Source organism: Mustela nigripes, chromosome X (genome assembly GCF_022355385.1).
Source record: "Mustela nigripes isolate SB6536 chromosome X, MUSNIG.SB6536, whole genome shotgun sequence".
Lineage (NCBI taxonomy): Eukaryota > Metazoa > Chordata > Mammalia > Carnivora > Mustelidae > Mustela > Mustela nigripes.
The window spans coordinates 96,611,140-96,638,758 of NC_081575.1; the positions used below are offsets into that span (position 1 = coordinate 96,611,140).

The following is a 27,619-nucleotide window of genomic DNA, read 5'->3' on the forward strand; positions in this document are numbered from 1 at the left end:
AAGATACAGTTTTCACCACTCAGAATGGTTTGCAAATGAGCCAGCTGCTCCTTCTGACCTCTTCCCCATGGTGACCACCAAAGATCACATGCACCAACCACTAGGCATAAAAAACAGTATTTTGTTGTGGTGGTTCACCACTGTATCTACAACTCCTAAAACAGTACCAAGCACTTAATAGGCACTCAGTGCACATCTGTTGAAGGGACGAACAGTAGTCTTGTAAATCCAGATATGGACTCCATGATCAAAGAGGACAGAGCAATGTTAATCAGTACCAGGTCTAAAAGAGAAACAAAATTAGCCTCTTGCACATTATATTCTTACACACTGAGTTAAATCATCCAGACATAGGCAAAGTCTAACAATCTATGCATGTATACTAGCATGGAGAATTTGCTCTACCTAGGTTTGTACATACTGAATTTTAAGCCAATCATTTATGAAAATGTGTGGCAGGAAATCCACAAGTAATTGAAGTATCAGTAACATTTTACATTCACTGAGCTTCCATTATATGGTTATGACAGGCAGTAGGATACAGAGGTTGGTAAAGCACTGGATACAAACATAAAAGACAAAAATTCACATACCAAATCTGACTCTTTCTGCTGGTGTCCTTGAGCAAATCGCATAGGTCTCAGTTTTTTTAACTTTGAAATTAGATTCATGATAATACCTGTCCCAGCCTTTTCAGCAGTATGATTGCGAAGATAATGAAAGCATGTGGAATCATATGGAAAAATTCTTGTAAAAAGTGTGTAATTATTTAAGTTTCACAATTTTAAACCCATTTACATCATCAAACATCTCAAATCCTAAAAATCATTATAAATTAAATTTTCATATAAATCTTAAATGATCTTTTAAAAAGTAGTATACCTTATACAATTGCATATCTATATGTAGAAAACTAAATAAAATGTTGACAGCAACATAAAATATACATAAAGTTATTTCCAGATTTGGCAAATAGCCTAAAGGTTAAAAAAATCTGACGTCAAAGAGAATGCACATAGGAAAAATAAAGAGAAACAAACAAACAAACAAAAAACCACACTTGTTTTTGACAAAAACTTCTTTTAGAGATTCTTACTTATTGTCAGTCATTTCCCTTTAGTATATTTCCATTGCTAAGTATTACTTATTTGGGGATAAAATTTTCATTCTTCTAATAATTTTAGGTGCTAAATAAATAACTCACTGTTTAGATTTCTCTTGAGGATGTGAGAACTCGAGATCATTCCCTAGTTTCTATGCACTATGGCTTTTACCAAGAATAGGATGCTGTTTTTTTAGGTTGCTTTGTTATTTTGTTTTGTTCTGAGTTTTGTTTTCCAGTGAAATATGTTGAATTCATTTTTTCCCTACTCTTTTTCAGTAATTTAAAATTCATTGTTCAGATTTCAGAACTCTGACTTACTAACTACTTAAAATCATTGAAATTGCAGTTCTAATTGAAGAATGATTTCTTCAGTAGTGTTTTTTTTTTCCTTTTCTTGGGGTTCTGAGGGGTTTTTTTTGTTGTTGTTATTTGCTTTTTTTTCCTTTTACCATTTAGAAAGGCTAGTCTGTATTCATTTCACTGCTTAAATTGGTAATCATGAGCATGTTAATACTATAATAGCATTCATTTGAGCCTTATGAATTGACATTACGTAGATCAAAATGTTCAAATATTGGCAATTGCATATAGTAGTTCAATCTAATTCAGTGACTTTTATCCAAGTATGCTTATTTCTAAATCCTAATGTGTATTGTTAAACATTCAAAGAAAAAAAAAACAAATAATTTGTATTGTAAATCACATATAATTAATGGATACCAGTTATTACAAATTCCCAAGTTTAATTTTCCGAACCTTAGACAAAAGATTAAAGAATGGTTTCATCATTGGGGATCTCCATGGGACTTTCAAGAAGATAAAGAGATGAAGAAGAATGTTAGGATCCTCTTTCTATATCATGTTTTATTCTGTTGTTCTTAAATTTATGTGTTAAGGTTTAGCTCAGAACAACTATATGAAACAGTGGTTTTGATTTCCTGTCTCCCATCTAAAACACTGGAATAGAAAGCATATTCTCCTAACACCAACAGTATCAATTATTTATCAAATGGGCAAAATATTGCCAATAGGTTTCCTATTTTTCCAAAATAATGTATTGTCATTTGTATTAATTTATACAGATTTAATTATATCTTGTATAGCAGTTATCTGTGTACTTGATTGATTACTCAAACTGGACTTTCAGTGCTTTATCAAAATAATAAGATGCTCATGGTGGCCTGTGTGTACAGGATAAAAGGGTATATAGTGAATATAGGAAAGAAAAACATCCCGCCCACATTTTGTAATCCCATTCCTCAGTGGTAATCATTTCTTTTAGGTTTCCCTGGATTGCTGTATTGCCTTATAATTTTTCTCCACAAAACCTACTTGCCTCTCCTAAGCTCAGTTACATGAGCCATAAAAGCATGCCCTGGTTCTAAAAATACTGGAAACATAGAATGCCATATGTCTCATTTTGAAGAAAAATAGCATTTTCTCCTTTACAACTCTCCTTTGCTATGTTCAGGAGCTGATTTTTCAATCAAGATATTCAATAAAGTGATTTAGACAATGTGCATGACCCAATACACAATGTACCTATAGAAAAATGACTTATGAAATCGTTTCCAGTTTAGCTGGTGCTGATGGACTAGAATCATTGTCTTTGAGGAACTTGGGGCAGCGAAGTGCAGGTCTTACATTTTTCCTTTTGTTCTTATTGATGCTCCATTGCATCTGAGAAACTTGGGCAGACATAATTCTGAATGAAGAACTTAGGTATCTGAGGTATTGTGAGAAAAGCATGGAGAAACTTAGCCAGGAAATGCAGATGGACTGCTATTCCACTATTTACTCTAACAGCTAATTAACAAGTAAAAGTAAAATAGAATAAATAGGGAAATAACTGAATATCTCACAACATCTGTTGGGACCCAAATGCCAATGGTTCAAGAACAATGTAACAAATCTTAAGGTTCAGTGATTCCATTCAAATTGGATTTTTATAAGCAAGTTAAGATTCAGAGCTTTGACTGTACTCTTCGGTTCAATTCAACAGTTATTTATTAAGGCCCAAATAATGTGTTTAACACTCTAAAAGAGAAATATAAGATTTTATCCCTGCACTCTGGTAATTTGTAACATTAATTGGATACAGGTATCATAGTGATACAAACAAGTAGGAAAGACATAATATGGGCAAAATATAGTATAATGCACAAGTGTAACCAAATCCAGGAAGAGGAGAAAGCAGTGTAGAGAGCTAAAACAGAATAATTTTACAGTGGAGAAAACTTTTGAATATCTGTAGTTTGGATGTATTTGGAATTTTGATAGTACTAATAGCTACCACTTATTCATTATGTCCCAGGACATGTTTTAAATTCTTTGCTTGTGGTAACTCAAATGATCATCACAAACAACCCTATATAGAAAGTACTGTTATGCCCATATTCAGAATTTTCCAAGCTGGAGATGGTGGTTTGGGTCACAGTGGTGGCGGGGTCAGATTTTAGATACATTCTGAAAGCAGAGCTCATAGGATTTGGTGGACACTTGCATGCAGGTTGGTCAAGATAGGATTCAAAGGTAACATTAAGAATTTTGGGGGCACCTGGGTGGCTCAGTGGGTTAAGCCGCTGCCTTCGGCTCAGGTCATGATCTCAGGGTCCTGGGGTCGAGTCCCGCATCGGGCTCTCTGCTCAGCAGGGAGCCTGCTTCCCCTCTCTCTCTCTGTCTGCCTCTCCGTCTACTTGTGATTTCTCTCTATCAAATAAATAAAATCTTTAAAAAAAAATAATTTTGTTGTGGACACCTGAAAGAAATGGAGCTGCCATTTAACTAAATAATGTGAAAAATTGCAAGAAGATCAGGTTAGGCTACAAGATTTGATATAAGTTTAATTGTCGTATGTTAAGCTTAAGATGTTTATTAGACATCCTCATAAATATCAAAGAGACAGCTGGATATATGTAAGTCACAGTTTAGGAGAGGATCTTGATTAGAGATATACATATGGGAATGATTAAGAGTAATTTGTTAGCTCTTCTTCACACTTGCTCACAAAAGGTATCTTTTCCTCTGTTCTTTTCCCAGCCCTCTTTCTTTCTAATGACACTTCTGTGGACAACCTCAGCCACTCCCATGACCTAAATATCAGTTTGACACAAATGGATCTTACTGATGGAGGCAGGAAATGGCATAAGCCAGATGCCAACATAGTATCATAGACCCACTGCTGATAGCGCCCAACAGAGGGGGCATCCAGCAGATGAAGGGACTCAGTCATTTAATGACTGACTCTGCTTAAGGCCACAGAAAAGTGTTTTCAAATTAACAGAAATAGGATGACTTTGTCTTTCTGGCTCACCTTCACATCCCTAGTACATAGAATATGCCTGGCACATGGTAGGTTTTCGATAGTTACTTGTTGAATTAATGAGTAGGACAGAGGTAGACAGAGAAGTAGAGAAAAAGCTGGGGCTTAGCAAAATGAGGTAAGACCAGGGAGGCCAGGGCTGGTTGATGAGGGCTATGGTTAACAGTACTGACTGCTGCAGGAGTGGGAGAAGTTGCAGTGAGGAATCTATTGGTGAACTAATAAATAGAAATTTCTTTCAGGAACTAATGTGAATTATAGGTATTTATAGGCATCTGCTCACATGAGTCACTTGGAGGAATGATGTCTGAAGAATCACTGGAAAGCAATTTTAGAGCAATGGATGGATGGACTGATGGAGAGAGAGAGAGAGATTTAAAATGAAGTTCATTATACTTGAAACCAGAATATCTTCATATGGAAGTCACTTTTAGGGGAAAGTACCCTAAACAGTCAATTTCATACTTTTCATATTATCTTATATGTTTCTATCTCTGAAACTATATTGTTTTAACTTTAAGATACCATTTTTCCCCTTATGGAAACATTTTTACTAAGGCAGTACTGGCAAAATTTGAAGCAAAATTCTAAAAGTTTCTGAATATGTTAATACAAACTTTAAAATAGAAGAAATAATTTCAGATTAATATTTGTATATATATCTAAAATCAACATATTTTAAATTCTACCTTGGTTAAGAGTTTTAAACTCATGAAGATGTTTTTGAAGTTACTCTTTGGTATAAATAGGACTAAAGATGCCTGTAAATTATAGGCATCCTTATTTTTTAATTCCATGCTGAAGTTTAAACAACTACTGGATTGAATTTTATATATTGTTAAGTGTGAGATGCCCACTGATTTTCATGAACACAGAGAAAACAAAACAGAAATGATACTATTTTAAGTACTAGAGATCATACTGACACTCTGTATCATATTTCTGAGACAAAGAATTTAGTGGAAGGTAAGAAACAACATTGAAATTTCAATAATTTTTTTAAGTTTATTTTCATCTTGTTTGAAATAAGTTCAATTTATCAAATACCACCATCCCCTCTTCCAGCCCTTTTCAATTTCCATAGTATCGACGTTGACATTTGTACAAATAGGTTTACCGTTTAGGTGGATAAAAGCATGCTCTGTAATGAAACATTCTGACAACAAGGGAGTAGTTGCTGCTTTACATTAAATAGAAGAAAAACTGAACAGCAGAAATCTGTCCCTTATGATAGAGAAGAGAACAGAGTGAAGAGTTACTTGAGGCCTTTATCTCAACCTGATTAATTGGGAAAAAAGGTCCTTTGTTTGGGTCCCTTGATACATGGTCTGGAGTATTCAGTTTCTCTTTTTAACCCATTGAAGGCACTTCTTACCCAGTACTTGAATAAACAAAGTACTTCTAGGTTCAAATTGTTTGTGTTATGAATCCCTTTTAAAGACCAATTTCTCTCTAAAGGGAGACTTGTGTTTTTAAATATCATTTGTCTCCAAGTTCGGACTTTTCATGTCTGTCTTATCAAGGGACTCTTATTTAAACCATTAGCTTTCCAACTAGAAATCTGACTTATAACAGTGTAGTTCATAATCTTTTTTTCAAACATATTTATTTATTTATTTGAGAGATAGAGAGACAGAGATAATGAGAGAAGGCATGAGTGGGAAGGAGAGGGAGAAACAGGCTTCCCATTGATCAGGGAGAGTGACGTGGTGCTGGATCCCAGGACCCCGGGATCATGACCTGAGCTGAAGGCAGAGACTTAACGAACTAAGCCAGCGACCCAGGCACCCCAGTTCCTAATTTTCTGTTTTTCCTTATTTGACATAACTGGACTTCATCTTCCAGTTGTGAAAGTTACTATTTTTTCTCTATTAACAGTGTATAAATAACAGTCTTATTTAACTGACTTGATTCCATAAGGCTGAGTTACAAGAATGCTATTTTAAAATATTAAGGACTTAAACTATATACAGCCGTGTACAAATGCCTTCCAGGAATTAAAGTTTCCTTTTGCAGGGATAGTGACTAACATGCATCTTACCCAACTGAGAGAGAGGGTGGGGCGGTCATGTCAAAAGTAAAAGAAAAATAACTAAAAAGTGGTTACTTTGTGATTTTGCTATCATGTTTTCAGGTACTATAAGGAATTATTCAGGGATAGAAATGAAAATTATATATTCTATACTGATCCTAGGAATTTTTTTTTATCACCATAGCAACTACAGGGACTATGATTTCATTTTTAGAGGGTCAGAAGCTATAAAGATCACTTATTTCTAGACAAACTAGAAGAGTAAAAAGCTATAAAAGATCTCATCTTTGGCTTTAAACTGTGGAAACTGCTACAGAATTTTCTTTGGTGCGTGTACCATTTTTCTGTGTGCAGTGCCTCAGGGACAAGAGCATGTGTAGGGACTTTAAAAAGGATTTCCTGGACTCCAGCCAATTTTGACAACATTCTCTGAAAATACACCAAGGAGCTATTATCTAGATATCCAGGGAGTGTGACATCCCCTGCCCCAGTTTTTGCTTTTTGCTTTTCTCATTTAAGATAGAAAATTTTCCTGCCTTCGCAACATGCTGCCCAGCATTGCTGAAACTGTTTATAACTCAATTCTGAGAAACTCTACCACTTTCTAGAGAACTGGGAGTTCTCCAGAGATTTGGATTAAAATCAGGAAGTTTTGCAAGCTCACATCCTTCAAGTGAGAATGGATGTACCTATTGTGTGTGTGTGTGTGCATATGTGTGTGCATGTGTGTGTGCACACTCATATAAACATGCCCCACATCAAAACCAGAAACAGATGACTTTTATTCTGATGGGGAAGATCCTCCTTCCCTTCTCTTGCCCTTTATCCACCTTGGACATCACAGCTATTTATTTTAAGTAGGTGGGCTCCCAATTTACAGGGAAATGTGCCTGGTTGCCTCAGCATAAATTTAAGTAATCAGGCTGTCTATCACCTGGATTTTGGTATCAAATGGAGGGATTGTCAGAGTTCTGGATTGTTGCCCTTGGGCTGGCAGCCACACTAAAATGGAGTCGATGACTTACATCAGTAGGACATGAGCGGTAGTGAAATCAAGCAGCCCAGGTCAATCGAATTCACAGAAACAGCAAAGAAGTCACGTTGGTACCTGTTCCTAGCACCCAACCTAATCAAGCTAGCAGGCTAGCCCTAACCATTCTACCCAACACTGCAGGCTCAGAGCTCTCAGAAGATTGTAATGCAATTTTGCCAGGTGAATAAAAGAAAAGAAAGCATATGAAATGGCTGTTTGATTACAGTGACTTCTAGGGCATTGATAACATATACCAGATCCATTCTGTCTTTTTAAAATTTCTGTTGCATTATTGTTTTTGTTTTAATTAGTAGTAAAATTTTCCTCAGTAACAAGTGTTTTATGTCAAATAAAGTGAACTGCAGTGTAGTACTAAGCCATTTTCAATTTTGTAGTGAAAGAGGATGACAGTGAAAGACTGTTTGCTCTGTCCAGATTTTTCACACTTTGAAGATAGTGGAATTGCTCCAGATAAGATCACCCAAATGACTTCCTGAATTGCCAAGTTGCCTATTGACTCCTGTTCCCAGCTGCACTTGGCTTGTTGGCAGTTCCCTCTCCCCTTCCTGATGCTCTTCCTTCTCTTCGTTTTGAAATACTTTGCTTTTCTGGCTCTCCTCCTAGGTCTGATGACAATTACTCTTCAGGCATATTCATCTTCTTCCTCAGCTGTTTTTTTCCATGGAGGCTCATCCTTAGGCAACCATTCCTCTCACTGTTTTATTCTAACAAACTTCTCTGAGCAACTTGACCACCTCTTGTGCAATTAAATAACACCTCGGGGTGTTATTCCAGTGATTAGCTATTCTGTATGTAACACTGGTAGAACATAATTTTAACCCTTATTCCTCTAGATAAATAATCTTGTGGTTTATTTCTATGTTGGTGTGCCCTCCTTCCCCTCACATGGTAATACGTGACCTGTCAGATAAATATTATTACCACAGGCTTAAATTGAGTTGCTTAAAAAAATAATGAAGGCTCCCTATTGTAAGGTGTACACAAACTTGAAGACAACATCCTGGAATTTTAGAAACAATCCCCTTTCCTCCCACTCTCTGTCTCTTTCTCTCTCTGAAATTATTCATATCACCCATAACCATAGTGTTTTACCCAGTCTCTACCTGGGAAGACAGATGCTTTTTTTTTTTTTTTTTTTTTTTTTTTTTGATCCTCACAGAAGCACTGACTTTTACCCCTTACAACTGATATTTTCTATATCCTTACTTGCTTCTACAGCTTCGTCCTCCACCAGGTCAGGTCTTCATGCACCACAGCCATGAAGTCTTAGAATGATGCAGGAAAACCTCCTAAGATCTGACCCAAACCTCCTTCCTGATGCTCTATGTGACTTGTAGAGTTTGTTCAATACTACCTCCTAGGAAGCTATAGGCTCAGCAACAGCCCCTCACTATCTGGTCTAGTCTCCATCTCACGCATGGTTAAAATCCTCCCCAATTTTTTTGAAAGTAGGAAAAAACTTTCCTTTTATTGGTACTTATTAAGGTTTTGTATTATATTTATCTATTCTGATGGAAACCCAAGACCTATGGATCAGAGAACACATCATTAATTACTCAAGAGCATCTTAGCACTAGTGCACATGCCCCAAATCCCCATGGGGCAGTGCTGAGAGAACTGCGAATTTATCTATGTATGCAGAACTCACACCAAGGGAGAGAGTCCCCAAATTTATGGATAACAGAGTTTATGCAAGGCAGCTGGGATATCTGACAGAAAAAGTGAAACAGAAACAGAGACCTTTGGTCAAGGGGGTAAAAAACCTGTCCAGAGAGAGGAAAGGTCTAGGTCTCTTATCTTCAGACTATAAATTGGCACATAAGCAAATGGATATGGGAAAAGTGTTTCCAGGTCTTTCTGGTACATTGCTCTAGTCTGAACACTAAGGTATGTTTGCTATTCAGTCATCCTTTAACCCAGATGATGGTGCTCTTTGCTTAGAAAGCTCAGACCATGCAGAAATGTAAAAAGAGGAGCACCTGGGTGGCTCAGGCAGTTGAGTCTCTGATTCTGGATTTGGGCCCAGGTCATGATCTCAGGGTTGTGAGATTGAGCCCCATGTTGGACTCCACACTGGGTGTGAAGCCTGCTTAAGAATCTCTTTCTCTCTCTCCTTCTGCCCCTACCTTCCCCTGACTTCCATGTACTCTCCCTCTCTCTCTCTAAAAAAGAAAAAAAAAAGGAAGAAGAGAGAGAGAGAGAAAAGGAAAAAGGAAAAAGGATAAAGGAAAAGAAATGTGAAAAGATGTATGACCCAACAATAGTCACCGTCTCATTAGTCTGCAAAATCTGATGCCAGCTGCCTATTGGATATCTACAGGCTATGCTCCAAGGCTTCTCAGTATGATCATATGCAAAACTGAACTCAGCACTTACACACAGAGAACCTGTTTATCCATCTGAAATCCTTTTACCCAATGACACTACTATTCATCCAGGTGCACAGGCCAGAAGCTTGGGAATAATTTGAGTCTTTCCTCTTCTTCACTCAATACACAGTCATAAACTTCTGCCAAGTTTTCTTCCTAACCAACTTTCTCAATCCAACTCCAATGTGAATACCAACAAGATACTTAATTATCTTGATGGTTTCAAAAAAAAATAATTTATTTTCAGTGCTCCAGAATTCATTATTTATGCACCACACCCAGTGCTCCATGCAATACGTGCCCTCCATAATACCACCACCAGGCTCACCCAACTTCCCACCCCTCTCTCCTTCAAAATCCTCAGTTAGTTCCTCAGAGTCCACAGTCTCTCATGGTTCATCTCCCCCTCCAATTTCCCCCAACTTCCTTCTCCTGTCCATCTCCCCATGTCTTCCATGTTATTCCTTATGCTCCACAAGTAAGTGAAACCATATAGTTGACTCTCTCTGCTTGACTTGTTTCACTCAGCATAGTCTCTTCCAGTCCTGTCCATGTTGATAGAAAAGTTGGGTATTCATCCTTTCTGATGGAGGCATAATACTCCATTGTATATATGGACCATATCTTCTTTATCCATTTGTCCATTGAAGGGCATCTTGGTTCTTTCCACAGTTTGGCAACTCTGGCAATTGCTGCTATGAACATTGGGGTACAGATGGCCCTTCTTTTCACTACATCTGTATCTTAGTGGTAAATACCCAGTAAGTGCAATTGCAGGTTAAAAGGGAAGCTCTATTTTTAATTACTTAAGGAATCGCCACAGTGTTTTCCAAAGTGGCTTTACCAACTTGCATTCCCACCAACAGTGTAAGAAGGTTCCCCTTTCTCCACATCCTCTTCAACACATGTTGTTTCCTGTCCTGTTAATTTTGGCCATTATAACTAGCGTAAGGTGGTATTTCAATATGGTTTTGATTTGAATTTCCCTGATGGCTAGTGATGATAAACATTTATTCATTTGTTTGTTAGCCATTTGTATGTTTTCATTGGAGAAGTGTATGTTCATGGCTTCTTCCCATTTTTTGATGTGAGTATCTGTTTTGTGTGTGTTGAGTTTGAGGAGTCCTTTATATATCTTGGATATCAGCCTTTTGTCTGTACTGTCGTTTGCGAGTATCATCTCCCATTCCATGGGTTGCCTCTTTGTTTTGCTGACAGTTTCCTTTGCTGTGCAGAAGATTTTGATCTTGATGAAGTCCTAAAAGATCATTTTCTCTTTTGTTTCCTTTGCCTTTGGAGACATATCTTGAAAGAAGTTGCTGTGGCCAATGTCAAAGAGGTTACTGCCTGTGTTGTCCTCTAGGATTCTGATGGATTTCTGCCTCACATTGAGGTCTTTTATCCATTTTAAATTTATCTTTGTGTATGGTGTAAGAGAATGTTCTTCTACACATAGCTTCCCAATTTTCCCAGCACCATTTATTGAAGAGAGTGTTTTTTCCACTGTATATTTTTTTCCTGATTTGTCAAGGATTAGTTGACCATAAAGTTGAGGGTCCATATCTGGGCTCTCTGCTCTGTTCCTCAGGTCTATGTGTCTAGACAGTAGGTTCCAGGGGGATTATTTGTACTCCTTTCTTGCTTTTGTATATATTTGAAATTTTCCATCACAATTACTAGATGAATCATGGCTTCCCATGGGGTACTGACTTGCATTCAGAATCTCTAAAGCACATTATTAAACATCTCTAGCCTCTGTTTCCTGACCCATCTTCTTCTAATCCTCTACATTTCCAAAAAGTCAGCCAAATATGACTTTTCATCTTCCCTTTCTTTGCATATGTGTTACCTAGTAAGCATAATGCCCTTTTCACTTTAACTACTCAGCTATGTACACTCCAAATTGCACTTCCTTCAATGAGTTCTTTCCTCAATGTATGACCAAATATGGTATATGATTCAGTCCTTCTTTGAACTTCCATAAAAGAATAGACTAGAATGCTCATCAAATTCCTTCTTGTCATCTAGCTGGGGCTTCTACAGTATTATTTCTTCCTTCATTTCTCCAAACCACACCCTCTCTATCTACCACAATAAGGTCCATTTCAAACTTCTTAAAAACAAACAAATAAAACTGTGCTTCACATACCTTTGCTTCTTTTGTATTGATCCTGGTATATGGTAGAATTCAAAAATGTTTGCTCAATTGACATGTCTATAACAATTCAGATGAGCAAAATAATCAAATTCATACTAGTAAGACTAACCAAATATATACTTTTTAGCATTTTTTAAAAAAATCAATATTATTAAAGATGTGTATTGCATAATGAACTTGTGTGGGGTTTTTTTAGTTTTTTTTTCCCTTAAATATAATACAGATGAAAATTTTTGAATTAACTTATAGGATACAGTAGTTTCTTCATTTATTCAACAAAATACGTTGAGTAACTTACCATGTGCCATGAATAAGTTTAAGTTCTGAGAACCCAGTAGAAATTTAGACAGACAACATTTCCTATACTTATAGGGTCTAGTCTAGTAGTGTAGAAAGACTGGTAGATATATAATTTAATGTTAGTCATAAATGTCAGGAAGAAAAATGAAGAGTACAGGGAATACAAAATTGTTAGTCCTTCTATTTAAAATAGAGTGGTAGAGAGGGCTCTTCTTAGATGAGAAAGAAGTGAGAGTACTAGTCATATAAATGTCTTGGAGTGAAAGAATATTTTTGGCAGAGAGAACAGCAAGTACAGGAGAAACCTGGAAGCAAGAGAATGCTTGGCATTCTTGAGAAACACAAAAAGGTTAATGAGGCTGAAACATTCAAGACTCAGAGGAGACTAAGAAAAGTAAGATCAGAAAGGTAGACAGCATACAACCAACGTACAGCCAAGTCATTTAGAACTTAATAGGCCATGGTAAAGATGATGACCTTGATGAGGAGCCATTGGAGGATTTTGATCAGAGTAGGAATATGACCGATTTATGTTTTGAAAAAAATCTTTTTGGCTCTTGTATGGAGAACTGTAAACTGTAATGACCAGGGAAGCAGTGGACAAGAAGGTGGAAGAAAAACCAGGCAGAGTTCAGGTTACAGAAGCCAAATGAAGATAGAGTGTTAAGATGGAGGGAGTTATATATCACATTTTGATGAGGACTGTGAATTAACCAATGAAACTGAACATGTTGAAATCACTGGAATTCAGTGATGATGATTTTAATAAGTCAGTAATTAAGAATTGCAGGACTGTAGTGTATAATGGGCTGATATCCAAGTTCTATAAAGAAATTCTCAAACTCAATACTCAGAAAACAAATAATCAGGTCAAAAAATGGGCAGAAGACATGAACAGACACTTCTTCAGAGAAGACATACAAATGGCTAACCTACACATGAAAAAATATCATTTTTATCCATCAGGGAAATTGAAATCAAAACCATATTGGGATACCACCTTACACCAGTTAGAATGGCAAAAATTGACAAGACAAGTAACAACAAATGTTGGAGATGCTGTGGAGAAATAGGAACCCTCTTACATTCTTGGTGGGAATGCGGGTTGATACAGCCACTTTAGAAAACAGTGTGGCAGTTTCTCAAAAAATTAAAAATAGAGCTGCCTTATGCCCAAGCAATTGCACCACTGGGTATTTACTTCAAAGATACAGATGTAGTGAAAAGAAGGGCCACATGAACCCCAACATTCATAGCAACAGTGTCCACAATAGCCAAACTGTGGAAAGACCCAAGATGCCCTTCAACAGCCTGAAGGATAAAGAAGATGTGGTCCTCATATACAATGGAATATTATTCAGTCATCAGAAAAGGTGAATACCCAACTTTTGCATCAACGTGGATGGGACTAGAAGAGATTATGCTGAGTGAAATAAGTCAAGCAGAGAGAGTCAAGTATCACATGGTTTCACTTGTGGAACATAAGGAATAACATGGAGGACATTAAAAGAAGGAAGGGGAAAATGAAGGGGAAAATTGGAGGGAGAGATGAACCATGAGGGACTATGGACTCCACGAAACAAACTGAGGGTTTCAGAGGGGAGGGGGTTGAGGAATGGGTGAGCCTGGTAATGGGTATTAAGGAGGGCATGTATTACATGGAGCACTATGTGTTAGACACAAACAATGAATCATGGAACACTACATCAAAAACTAATGGTGTATTCTATGGCAACTAACATAACATAAAAAAAAACGAAGAAGATGAATTGAAGGGTTGATCTATAATAGCCAAATTATGGAAACAGCCCAAATGCCAAATGTCCATCAACTGATGAATGGATAAAGAAGAGGTAGTATGTGTGTGTGTGTGTGTGTGTGTGTGTGTACATGTATATACATATATGGTATAAAAAATACCATACATATATATGGTGTACTCCAGAGCCCATTATATATATACATGTTTACTCATATACTCTTTCTCTCACACAATGGAATACTACTCAGCCATAAGAAAGAATGAAATATTGCCATTTGCAATGATATCGATGGAGCTGGAGGGTATTATGCCAAGTGAAATAAGTCAGTATTGAAAGACAAATACCATATAGTTTTACTCATATGTGGAAGAAACAAAACAGATGAATATAAGGGAAAGTATAAAAGGGAGAGGGAGGCAAACCATAAGAGAGACTCTGAACTATAGACAACAACAGGGTTGCTAGAGGGGTGGTGTGGGTGAGTTAAATGAGGAGATGAGGATTAAGGAGGGCACTTGCTGTGGTAAGCACTAGGTTTTACATACAACTGAAGATTCTCTAAATTCTACCCCTAAAGTGAATATTATATAATATGTTAACTCACTAGAATTTAAATAAAAACTTGAAATACAAAAAAAAGAATTACAAGGCTATTTTATTTCTGAGGTTTATAAATTTTCTTTTATCTCTTTTCATAGACAGCTGATACATTTCTGATGTATTTCAAATTTTCTATATCACAGAACATAAAAGACAACTTGCAACAAATCTCAGGTCGGATTGACATCATACACAATAAGAAGACAGCAGCATTGCACAGTGCCACCCCAGCAGAAAGGGCAAAGCTCCAGGAAGCTCTCTCACGGCTCGATGTCCAATGGGAAAGAGTTAACAAAATATACAAGGCCCGACAAGGGTAGGTAACACTTTTATTTTCCTAAATTACTATACCTGTTTTCAGAGAAAACTCTGAAGTTCATTTCAGTGTTCTCCATGGAAAGGTAGGGACGAAGAAAGGAAGAAGTGTTATTATCATTGGGAAAAGGTAAGTGAAGTGAGAATCAATAATGGTGAATAGACTAATAATCGGAATTCTAGAAATTATTCTGTACTGGGGTTAGCATTATGTTGGGGCACACTATATTCTAAAATTTCATGTAATGTCAAATAGGTTTTGTCATTTATTGAGGTGGCTCAAACAACTGTACATATCTTTGGTCAAATCTGTGTCCTATATATTTATAGCAAACTGATATTTAGATTAATATGTTTGAAATATAAACTATCAGTGGAAAGTTGATTTTCACTTATCAGTTGTATTTTGAAGGTTTTGTCATTTAATTGAGGAGGCTTAAACAACTGTACAGTATAAAATGCATATCTTTGGCCAGATCTGTGTCCTATATATTTATAGCAAATTGATATTTAGATTAATATGTTTGAAATATAAGCTATCAGCAAAAAGTTGATTTACACTTACCAGTTCTATTTTGTTTTAGATTACCAGTTCTATTTTGAAGGTGATATATAACATATTGCAGTCCCTCAACTATTTTTGCTATGAGTAATTTGTTGATTTAAAATAATTTTTTAGGGCTTGCCTCAATTAACATACATAGCTTGTAACCACATTTTCAAAAATTCACATATTCTTTAGCCTCACACGACAAGAAGGTAGAATGTTGTTTTCTTTTCCTATTTTAGGTTAAAAGTAATGGAGTTCTAATGATTCAAAACAATCTGTTTTAATGATTATAGTTCTAAAGATTGACAGTGTTCTTTATTATTCTCAAAGAAAACCATTTTTAATAATTCCAGGGGACGTCCCTCTTAACTGTCTTATCTGTCCATTTCTAAATATCCTTACTTCTACTTTAGTTCTTTATTTACTACAGTAGGTTTCTAAACTGATACTTACAGCAGAAATCTCCATTAATTCTAATAATCATCCCCATTTTGTTCCCAATTATCTTTCATCCAGGGTTGTTTTTCTAAGGTCTAAGAACTTTAGTACCATTATTTCATTCTCCTGAGAATTAAGTCCAGATTCCTTTATTGGACATTTAAGGCCTTCACATGACCATTGTCCTTTTGTTCAGTCTCATGACTTTTCAGTCCCCGCCTGTCCTACAACTTCTCCAAAGTCTGTTCTACCAAAACACCTTTGAGACAGTAAGAATGGCTATATTGCTATTGTTTTCATATATGATTCATGTATGACCATGTATTACTCAGCCATTACCATAATATGTTGGTATATAAAGCTGTACTCTAGAACCCAGTGACATAAAACAAAAAGGATTTATTTTCATGGTCATGGGTCTTTTAGTTGCCTTTGGTTTGGCTGACTAAGGCTGGGCTCATGGGCAGCTGTTTCAAACTGTAGGATAGCTGAGGCAGGCTCTGAGATATGCGTCAGGTTAAGGTCTGTTCTGTCTCTTTCTCCTGAGCCTAAAATGCAGGGTCAGTGGCATTCTCTTCTCATGACAGATCTCCAGACCATGGACCAGATGTAAAACTCCTTTGTGGACCTGTGCTTATATTACGGGCCACTTCTGGCCTGGGCCCACATTAAATTCACTCCCATTCCACTGGCCAGAGAAAGCCTGACATCAAGAGAGGGGCAAAATAGTCTCTTTCTACAGTGGAAAGGGAAGAAGAGTGACTACTTGTTGAAAAATAAGCCAAACTATTGTTGATATTTGATGATTAATAATAAAGAAATGTTTACAGCTAGAAATGACCTTAGTGGTTTTATCCTACTTCATTGTTTTACAGAGGACACTATATTACAAAGATATTAAATGACTTACCCAAATACATATTAAATAGCACATCTGCATATTTCCATTTCACCAAAATATTTAGCTCTAATAGGTTTGAGTAGTGTATACTCACAATAAGTTACAAATATGAGAAAATGCATTAGACTCTTGATATTCATAAGGCATAGGTTCTGGGACCATCATTAATCACCAAATTCATGAATGCTATAATGGCAAAACTTTTATTAAATGTCATAAAGTAAAATAGACATTACTTTTTAGGTGAGGGCAAGTAAATAATTAAAAGCCAGTCTTATCTGTGACTGCTCACTCATTATCTAAAAGACTTGCGTTCATACCTTGTCTTCCCGCAAATAGAATTTCAACATGTGTCTTGTCTTAGTAAAGTTGCGAATCTCCAAAATACAAAAGTGGATTTTTTTCCCTGTGGGAACACAAACAGTAAACACAATGAATATTTAATTCATGAATCCTGTGTATCTATGTACTGATCCATGTATATGGATAGATACACAAATATGTAAAATAAATATTTAAGTTTTGGGGAAATTAACATTGCTGCTAAATTCTGTTGTTATCTAATTCTTGGTGGGTACTCACTGCTTTCAAAAGATACCTGCAGAAAACATGTGAACATAAAGAGATAATTAACCTAAGATCCACCTAGTATTAGAGAAACATACTCCATTCTTTCTTTCAACAAACATTTAAGGAGTGCCAGATACTCTGTTGTCTTTACTTACTTTCTTTTTTTAAAGATTTTATTTATTTGACAGACAGAGATCACAAGTAAGCAGAGAGGCAGACAGAGAGAGAGAGGAGGAAGCAACTCCCTGCTGAGCAGAAAGTCAAATGCAGGGCTTGATCCCAGGACCCTGAGATCATGACCTGAGCCAAAGGCAGCGGCTTAACCCACTGAGCCACCCAGGCACCCTTCACTTTCTTTCTGACACCAGCTTTACTATTCCTTAAATGGTTAATGAATTTGCACCATTTTCAGGAAATTACTCCCCAAGCCTAAGAGGATAGCACAGTACAAATGAGATAATAAAAATGAAAGCAGTTTCTAGACTACACATTGCTGTACAGCCATAAGATGGCATTATTGTGTAGCAACACAGTTCTTATCTGACATCAAGTAAGTGATTTTTTTTAAAAATCACTATTCCTTTTTGGAATCCCATTTAGTCAGATACTTTGGGATGGCTCACCCATACACACAAGTAGTTAAATTCAAGGTGATTCTGAGCTTTAGATCTGATGTAAAGAGGACATGAGAGTAAGAGTAGTGATTCTTACAATAGTGAATTTTTAGATCAAAATGAAGTGTCATAAAATGGGGAAAAAAGGGTGAGGACATTAAAAAAAATCAAATGCCAGTACCAGTGATATTTCAGAAGATAAGAAATAAGAGGATAGTGCTACAGACAAGAAGCCAGATGCGAAGAAAATACATATTTTGCGAGTCCATTTATAAAAAACTCAAAAACGGGCATATTGGGGAGTTAACAGTCAGATATAGTTGTTACCTTTATGAAGAGTAGTGATTAACAAGAGCAGATATTTTGATCTGGATGTTGTTAGCATTGATATATTTCTGTTAAGATAGTTTATGTAATTATGCACTTGTGATTTGTACTCTTTTCTCTGTATATACTATACTTGAATGAATTTACACTTAAATTTTTTAAATAATACATAAATTCTTTTTTTAAGTACAAGAAGGACCTCACCTCAAAATTTAAAAAAAAAAAAAAAGTGTATCTTACAGAAGAGCATGTTACGTTGTTGTGCTTTTGGCATTACACCATGGACTCTGAACATTTTCTAATTGACCAGTACCTACTCTCAGATAAGTATGTGGGCACTACTGCTCTAGAGAAAGATTTTCCAATGTTACCACCATCATGCTGGGACCACAGGGCCACATGTTGATAGGATGCTGGGGGATAGAGAGCAGGAAGATGCTTCCCCAGGGATTTCTCCTTTGTTTAATTCCCTTAGTGCCAAGTCCAGAAAACTAAAGCACTCACAGATTCTTGCTGCCATTTGTACTGCATGAAGGAAAATGAGACAATGAAAGAAATGAAAGGGGAGAAAACAGGAATAGAAACCAAAGAAATCTGATTTGAAGAGAAAGTGCCTTAATCATCTCTGTATTCAGACTCTAGGGAATGAGCATGTAATTCTGCAAGCCCACTCCTAATGCAAGTTTCTCATAAGCATTTTCTCTCACTTGTGATTTTTCTACTGAGACATTCAGTAAATATTTTTCTCTCATGTCAAGGTGAGGGAAATAACCCCATACTCCTCACAGAGGGAAAGAATAATATACTAATCTTCATGTCACCACCATACAATTTTATCCTCTAAAGTGGAAGCTAGAGGGACAGATGCATATTCTGGGAGCTTTTCCAGAATTGTTTGTTCCTAAATGAGACATTCAGCTATTGCAGCATTAGCAGCCTCTTCTATTTGTCACAGAGCCTTATGTAGTTGGGAAGATACATGATAAGCACATGCAGGATCCTGACCACTCAGGGAAGATTAACACTGCAGCCTTAGAATTAGTCTCTACTAAAGGTAAAGATTTTCATGCAAGATTGGATTTTCATATTCCCCTTCTCCCGCCAGGTATAAGTATACATACTAATACATGATTCTACTGGTAGTTTTTGAACTTGGGAGAATTAAGGAGAGCTTAAATTAAAAAAAAAAAAAAAAAAAAAACCTAAACATGGGAAAGTCTTTTTGTATCTTATTCCAGAATCAATGTTGTATGGACCAGGGAAAGAATTCTCATGCATTCATTCATGGGACTGATACAGACAAAGATGTGTTAAATTGAAGAAGTAAAATTTTCTATTTTTGGCCCACTTTTTTTCTACTGTGGGCCATGATGTATGGAGAAGGCTTCTGTTTTGGTTCTTCACATCAAGATCTTTTTAAAAGAAAATCCTTATTTATTAAATCATTGATTTGATAGAATTCATTTTTAAAACTTAGTTATCTATGTAAAGACAATAACACATTATTTATCTTTCCATATGTATCAGAAAATATTCCTATTCATAGATACACAGGCATATTCACCAATTTACCTAAGCATTTTAGAAATATTTTTAAAATATTTTAAAGTTTACTGTTAACCTTCAAGCTTTTCCAAGTTAAGTATCTTGTTTGCTATCTGCTTTGTCTACATCAATTTTTCTGATTTATTTTATTAGGTCCTGGATATCAAAAATCATGTCAATTTTGCTTGCCTGTACAATGCCCAGTATAGCACTGTGATTAATAAATACTCTTTGAAGATAATGATGATGATGAAACTATAATTTGACAGCACTGACATTTCATATATGCCAGAAATAGATCATCAGAACTTTAAGAAAGGCAGCTTTCTTCCTGCCTTATCATTTTATGTAAGTCAGCATCCAGCACACTTCACCTCTACACTGTCTCCTCTGCCCTTTGTTCTCTCTTGTGTATTTTAGTTTAGGGGCTAAGCCTCCTGAGTATCACCTTCTCTTTTATTCTGCTCTGTTTGAGTGTATATATTTCTTCCTGGGCTCTGTAGAGTTTAAACCAATCCCTACATATTGTTAATATCTTTCACTGTCCAGTTGTTGCACTTTGCATAGCACCAAGAGGGCAATTGCAAGCCAAATAGAGGAGGTTTTGTTTGCACCCCACAGCCTGAAATGAAGTATATGATTTGACTGCTGATGCCAGTTACATGGAGGTTTTACCACCAGAGACAAACTTTAAGCCACAAAGGATTAATCCTGTATAGTTGGTGTTCAGAGGTATTTAATGTCCATGCATTCCTACTTACCAGTCTCATTAAAACAAACTAATTATCAACAAACTATACCCTTATCTCATAACTGTTATTTTGAAACTCTGTTTAAAACATGAATCATTCAGTATTGTGTACCATTTGAATTAGATACCTAAACTAGTCCTTGATTGTAGATTTTTTTAAGCTTTTCTTTAAATTCTAGTTAGTTAACATACAGTATAATGTTCCCTTGCTTACTTATAACCTCTTCTGAAATCTTCTTTGTTGGCAACGGTTGGCAAAGGAATAGAATGGAAGAGATCTGTTGTAATTATTTAAGGAAAGGGCTTTTTGAAATGCATTAAATATAAGTCTGTTTCTACCTATCAGCTTCTCTTCTGTATGTTCCTATTGCTATTTCAAAGCACTCCAGAGTTGCAGAGTGATTTGCTTTTTATAATAGTCATTTCATACAGGATCATTTGCCTTATATCTTCAACATTTTCAGATTCTTATAAATCTTTACAGTTCACATCAAGGTTAGTTTAAAACTTGCTTCAAATAAGAAATTGACTAGATATAAAATTCATATAATCTTAGAGCTAACCAAAGATCAATATCCTGAATCTTTTTCTCAAAGTAATTGAACATTTTTGTTTTCTGGGATAGCTGTATACACACATTTCCATTCCTCCCCATAGATGATTCTATTTCTTCAGTGTACAGGGGCTGTAGTTGGCTTCTTTGTTATTTAAATAAACTTGTATTTTCATTACTGTCAAAAGGAAAGGGTTCTAATATAGAAACCAATTTTATGACTATGGGACTAGCCTCATTTTGGAAATAAGGCCACTATTTAACTTTACTTGTTGTGTGTTTCTTGGTTTTATTATATCACACATTTCCCTTCTCTAAATATACATTTTTTCCCTTCTAAATGGAATGGACAAATTTTGGAGGAAAGCAAAACTGTGCTAAATATAATCTTTCCAGAAAGTCTCTTTATCAATTAGAGTTTGTTTTGGCTTCACTAAGATAGAAGCATTTTTTTCTCCTTAAAAATGTAGGATTATGGGGCATCTGGGTGGCTCAGTGGGTTAAGCCGCTGCCTTCAGCTCAGGTCATGATCTCAGGGTCCTGGGATCGAGTCCCGCATCGGGCTCTCTGCTCAGCAGGGAGCCTGCTTCCCTCTCTCTCTCTCTGCCTGCCTCTCCATCTACTTGTGATTTCTCTCTGTCAAATAGATAAATAAAATGTTTAAAAAAAATGTAGGATTATGAAGTCAAGGCAGGTATAATGGCTCTGCTCATTCCTTATTTCTGCTCAGCTATCCTCACGTGGTGGGCTCTCCTTCACAGGTTGTAAGATGGGGTTCCCACCACTTATACATTCCAAGAAGGAAGATGGGAGAAGGGGGAAAGAGTGGCAAAGTGTACATACTAATTGTCTATTAATCAAGGGTCTTGGGAGCTACAACATTTTGGTTATATACCATTGACCAGAAGTCAGTCACACGACCACACCCAAGCTGCAAGGGATGCTGGGAAATGTTACATTTATTCCTGAGTGCTATGTGTTCTGCCAAAAAAGTGTACTCTTATAGAAAAGCAGGAAAATGAATATTTGAAGAGAACTAACAATCTCTTCAACAGTTTTTGCAGAAGTCGATTTTGTTTTGTTTTTTTAAGCAGCCCTAAGAAATATGTAAAATGGGTGGTTAAGTCTAGAGTTATCTCCTTCCCCTACTCTTTTATCATTTTATGAACTCTGATTTTGGTAATATCTCACTTTGGCTTCCTGAATTCTGCTAACATAAACATAGAAGTTTTACATAATTGTCAATACCTGCTTGTTCTATCCCTCCATGTTCCCAAAACATTTTCTCATTAATCAATTTTTGTCTGACTTTTCCCCTCTTTTCCAACAAAGCCATGGCTTAGCCAAGGAGAGAGATGCATAAGTTTGTTGCCATAGTGCTCCTGGAGTATATATTCCATGACTTTGACTATAGTTGGGTTATTCATAGATTATAGCAGTTTAGATTACTAACACCAAGAATGACCACTAAAAAATAAGTATCTAAGACTAAAGCAGAAATTATGACAGTGAACTGAAACTTTAGTACATCTCCTTTTCTGAGCATATGAGATGAGCCTTGTCTAAGATTAAAGACTTTTTTTTAGCCACACCTATGTGCCAGGCATGCATTCAATGTTTTATATATAAGATTGTATCATCAGGAGAACTTCTTTTACAGATGAGGCACTTGAGATTTAGAGGGAATAAATCATGGTCTCAAGTATCCATAGAAAGAATATGCCAGAGCCTCTTTTTTGACTCAAGTTATGAACTCTCTTCTGTTGCATTCCTTGTCTTTTATACATTTCACATAGGATTTCTTGTATTTCTTGTGCTTATCGATTATGTTTTCTTCCAGAGGTCATTCTTCAGTAGCAGTAAGAGGGATACATATAAAAACTATTTAAAGCCCTTGTCTCTGAAACCACGGTGCTTTAAAGAGATGTTTAGTATTTTGAAGGTAGTATCTTCATATTCATTATCTGTAGAGAAATAGATTGTGATTCTATAAGATGCTTGACAAAACCAAGTGGTAAAGGATCTTCTGAAGTGATTGAGGAACGCTAAAACTTGTTTTTGGCAAAGTCCTACTCATTATTCAGGACCCAGTGCAAATGCTACCATTTGGAAAACTTTGCTGGTATCAATTATTCCAGCCTCTGTGTTCCTAGAATTCTCTGTTTATATAGTTTCCTTATTGGTGCTTACCATGAATTTAAAAGTCTTACATCACTGTGTGCAACTCTGTACCATCCAACAGAGTTTTTGTTACTATAGAGCAGCAGAAACTATGCCATACACTTCCTGTCACCCCTAAGCTAAACACAGTATAATTTTATGGTAGCTCTTCAATACATTATTTTCTTTTTTTAATTGAGGAGACCTGACATGTGAATGACAGACTGCTTACTCAAAATAAGGTTCTTGTTTCTTTGGTTAACAAGAACTTCATTCCTATTATAGTTCATTCAACCAAATATTTATGTAGTGTAATTTTCCTCATATTTACTTTCAATTTTCCATAATAATACTGAATTATGACTTTGAAGTATGGATATAGCAATATATGATTAATATGAAGTCTTGATATGTTCTTTATGGTATGTGAGAAAAGTAAACAGTCTCTCATAAGGAAAAATATACCTGTGAGCCACTAAAGTCAACATAACTTCCTGGTAGAAGACAAAAAACTTTTTGTTTTTTGACTTACTTGCTTGTAAGTTATGGGTGTGTGTGTGTGTATGTGTGTGTGTGTGTGTGTGTGTGTGTGTGTGTGGTGGGTATTTGTTACCATTATAAAATTCTGATGCCTTAAAAAATCTGCTTACTCTGTGACAATTGCAAATTCTTGCCTGTAAGGCAATTTTCACAAGAATTATTTTCTTATTAGTTTTTAGTTTATCCATGGACAGTCTCAAATTCCTCTTGAAAATATCAGTTTTCTCAAGGGAAAGCTGCCCATTACAAGCTAAAAATGTGGTGTTTGAGAGATTTCTGTTTGAAACAAACATTTTCAATTTCTTTGTGGTTTCCCAAAATGGTTAGATACTTAGAAAAATAAACGACAGTTTAGATAGGCATTTTCAAATTCTTATATTTTAATAATTTTTATATTTGAGTAAATTTAAGATATAGATATAGATATAGTGGATTTTGTCTGCGTAGTTTCTCTTGCATTTCTTCTTCTCTTTTTTTCTTTCTTTCTATTTGTCTTTCCCTAATATTCAAAGATAATGCTAAAAACTAAGGATTGTTATTTCATGCCCTTTGTTTTAAAGTAATTCTGAGGTAATCAGAGATATAATTTTTATGGGTACCTCGCATAAAGTAGTAGCACCATAATTAGGACATAGATGCAACTTCACATTTGTCTTATACCTTTCTCCCTATCTCCCAGTAACGTAAGAGTGACCCAAGGTAACTGTCCACTGGGCCCTTACTAAAGTTTTCCAGTATTGGTCAGTTGCTGTTGCAATAATTGTGTCTAACAAACATACCTGGAATTAACAATAAATCATTATTCTCATGTTCCTGTCTACTTTGAGTCAACTCTACTTCAGTCTTTGGGACTATAGATTGAATGAATACATCTGACCTATTTATTTCATTCTGGGTCCAGGCTGGAAGGGCAGTAGATACTTGGGGCATATTCTTCCATGTCAGATTTTAGAACTCTCAGAAGGGCAAGTGGAAACATGTGATGCTTTAAAGACCTTGAGTTGGAACTGACACGCTATCTCTTCCATTTACTTCCAATGTCAAAGCAAGTTACAAGGCAAGCCCAAATTCTAGTAGAGGAATAAACACTGCTTACCATGAAGCCATTCCAAGAGTGATGGTACATAATTCTACTACAGAATAGAGTTAGGAATAACAATTTAAAATATTGCACTACTCTAGTAGATTATTATAGCATCCGTTAAGCATTTTTGATGGTGTGCATACAATTTTCTGAGAATACCCAACTTGTTGATTCCACCCTGAATTCACTTTTTTGACAGGTTTCATCTCTAATACAATAGTTCGGGTAACTTTTATTTTGCAAACAAAACAAAACAACAAAAAAACCCTCTTTTAATATTATGAAGCAGAAATTTAAAGACCCTTGAAAAAATAGAATATTGAAACAAACTTGGAATCACAGTTTTATTTACCAACTTGAGCGTCTCCTTGTGCTTCAGCACACTTGGAAGTTGGATTTCCAAATAGCATCATGACTTTCCATACCCAGCTGTCTGCTGCTTGAAACTACCATAAGCTGACTATCACGGCTCACAGTATACCCTTGAAGAAGGCCATCTGGTTTATGTCTCTTGGCAAAATTTGTTTAAAAACAAGCAGCTGCATGACAAAGTAAGAAGGAGTCTCTGTCTAGCTGTGGTAAATAAGTAGGTTTGCAATGCACATAATAAAGCATTTTGTAATCCAAGCCAAAATTTCTAAAAGGGAAATCCTTTCCTCACAAATAAAAGAAAAATCCACAGAGCTAAATTGCATGGAATGGACTCTATCAAATTTATATTTCAGAGGCTTAATATTATAAGAAAAATAAAAGTCTATTTGTTATTAGATACACCCTTCTGGTAATAACTAGTTTTTGTATACTTAGATAGAATCCAATGATTGGAAATTATTTTTAATTACATTAGAATTCAAATTTCTTAAAGACCTATTCTTTGAATCATAACATTAGTTGGTGTTTAATGAGTTGTTGAATATTCTCTCTTTCCTTCTACTAGGTCGCTGTATATCCTGTTAGACTTACACTGTCTTAAAAAGCATACAGGCTACATTTTTTTTAAAAAAGCATGAATTAATTTTCCAGTTCAGTTAAGTATTTTTTTTTCTTAATGCCATCTATGAGGTCAGAGTAGCCATGGCTAAGGATTGATTTTGGTGTTAATAAAAAATTTGAGATTATGAGTGTTGGTTTGGGTTGCTTCTAAAGCAAATCCTGAGACAAAGATTTGAGTTCAGGTTGTTTATTCAGGAGGTGATTCTGGAAGCTGTGGTGCAGTAGTGTGGTGGTAAGCAATGGAAGGGAAAGTAGCTTCTGTGAAATATTAGCTAGCCAGTCACTACGGTGGGGGACTGGAACTTAATTCTATGGAGAAAGGCTGCAAAGGTATGAGACAGGTACGTCTCAGTCACTTTAAGCAAAAGGCATGCATGTGAACTGTGATGTTTATACTCCAGTTCTTATTAGTCATTTTTAAGAGCTGCTCATTGTGTCCTGCTTTTAAGTGTAGTGTGTTCTCTGCTTCAAAGAAAGTCCTCAGGCTAAGAAGTATAGTTAACAATGGCTGTTGGATATAGGCCAGGCTACACTATGGAGGGGTGGTCTTATTCCATTTAATCAGGCCCACTATACTTCCTTACCCAGCTGTTCTCTTTTCTGCTTATTGGCTTGTTTTTGTTGTTGTTGTTGTTGTTTGTTTGCTCTTCTAGTGATGTTAACCTTTGCCATTTGTCATTACCTTTGTCATTTCTAACTGTGGTTAGGTATTTGAATTATTGAGTCTTATGCTAAGACTTTAATAAGGACTTAGTTTTTTTTTTTTTTAAGTGGTATTCATACCAGTTAGAGACACCGTTAGAACTAAAAATTAAAGGTCAGAGACACAGGCCTGCTTAAGTCAGATTCCTGAATGGCATGAAAGATTTGGATTTTCTATCACCAATAAATAAATTCTTTTTTTTTTTTAAGTTAATTCTGGAAAATTTTAGTTGTATTCCCAGTTTATTCCAAGTCTTCTGCAAATTATCTGACACTATAGTTTCGAGCATCAAAGGACAAATTAAAATCATGCTTACTTTTTTATGGTTGCAGATTTCTTGAAGGCTTTTATTCCTTGTTTGGATAAGCAGACTACGTTCACAGTGTTGGTTAGATGTTCTTTGCTCACTCTGACATTTTCAAAGTTAAAGTCCTGAAGATCAAAAACACAATTCTTTGGATGTCTTTAGAGAAGCCAAGAATAAATTTGTTCTCACTAGAGATGAATGAAGACAAATTTTACTCATTAGTTAATTTTACTTCATGATCAGAATTCTTTGCCATATGAAAATCATTTGGTTTATGAGTGGTAACGTGAAGAGTAATGAGAATGATTAGAGATCTAGAAGACTTGACTAGATGACAGAAAAAGAAAGAGCAAAACTCTTGAAATGTAAAAAGAAGAAAGTTTCAGGGAGATATGAACAAGGCTGGAAGTATTTTAAGTTTTAAGAACACAGAAAATAAGATAAGTGCAAATAAGATAAGTGAAGAAGAAAATAAGATAAATGAAAATCCTTCATTTATTGGGAAGAAAGATGACCGCAATTTTTTTTTTTTTTTTAATTTTTTATTTTTTATAAACATATATTT

At 35.8% G+C, this 27,619-nt stretch overlaps 1 protein-coding gene across 1 annotated transcript in view; it reads left to right on the top strand.

Moving 5' to 3' along the window:
- Nucleotides 1-27,619, top strand: part of DMD (dystrophin) — a 1,970,015-nt gene that overhangs the window by 799,272 nt on the left and 1,143,124 nt on the right. Inside the window, exon 43 of the mRNA XM_059385278.1 lies at nt 14,847-15,019. Coding sequence (XP_059241261.1) covers nt 14,847-15,019 — 173 coding nt within the window. The remainder of the gene's footprint in view (nt 1-14,846; nt 15,020-27,619) is intronic.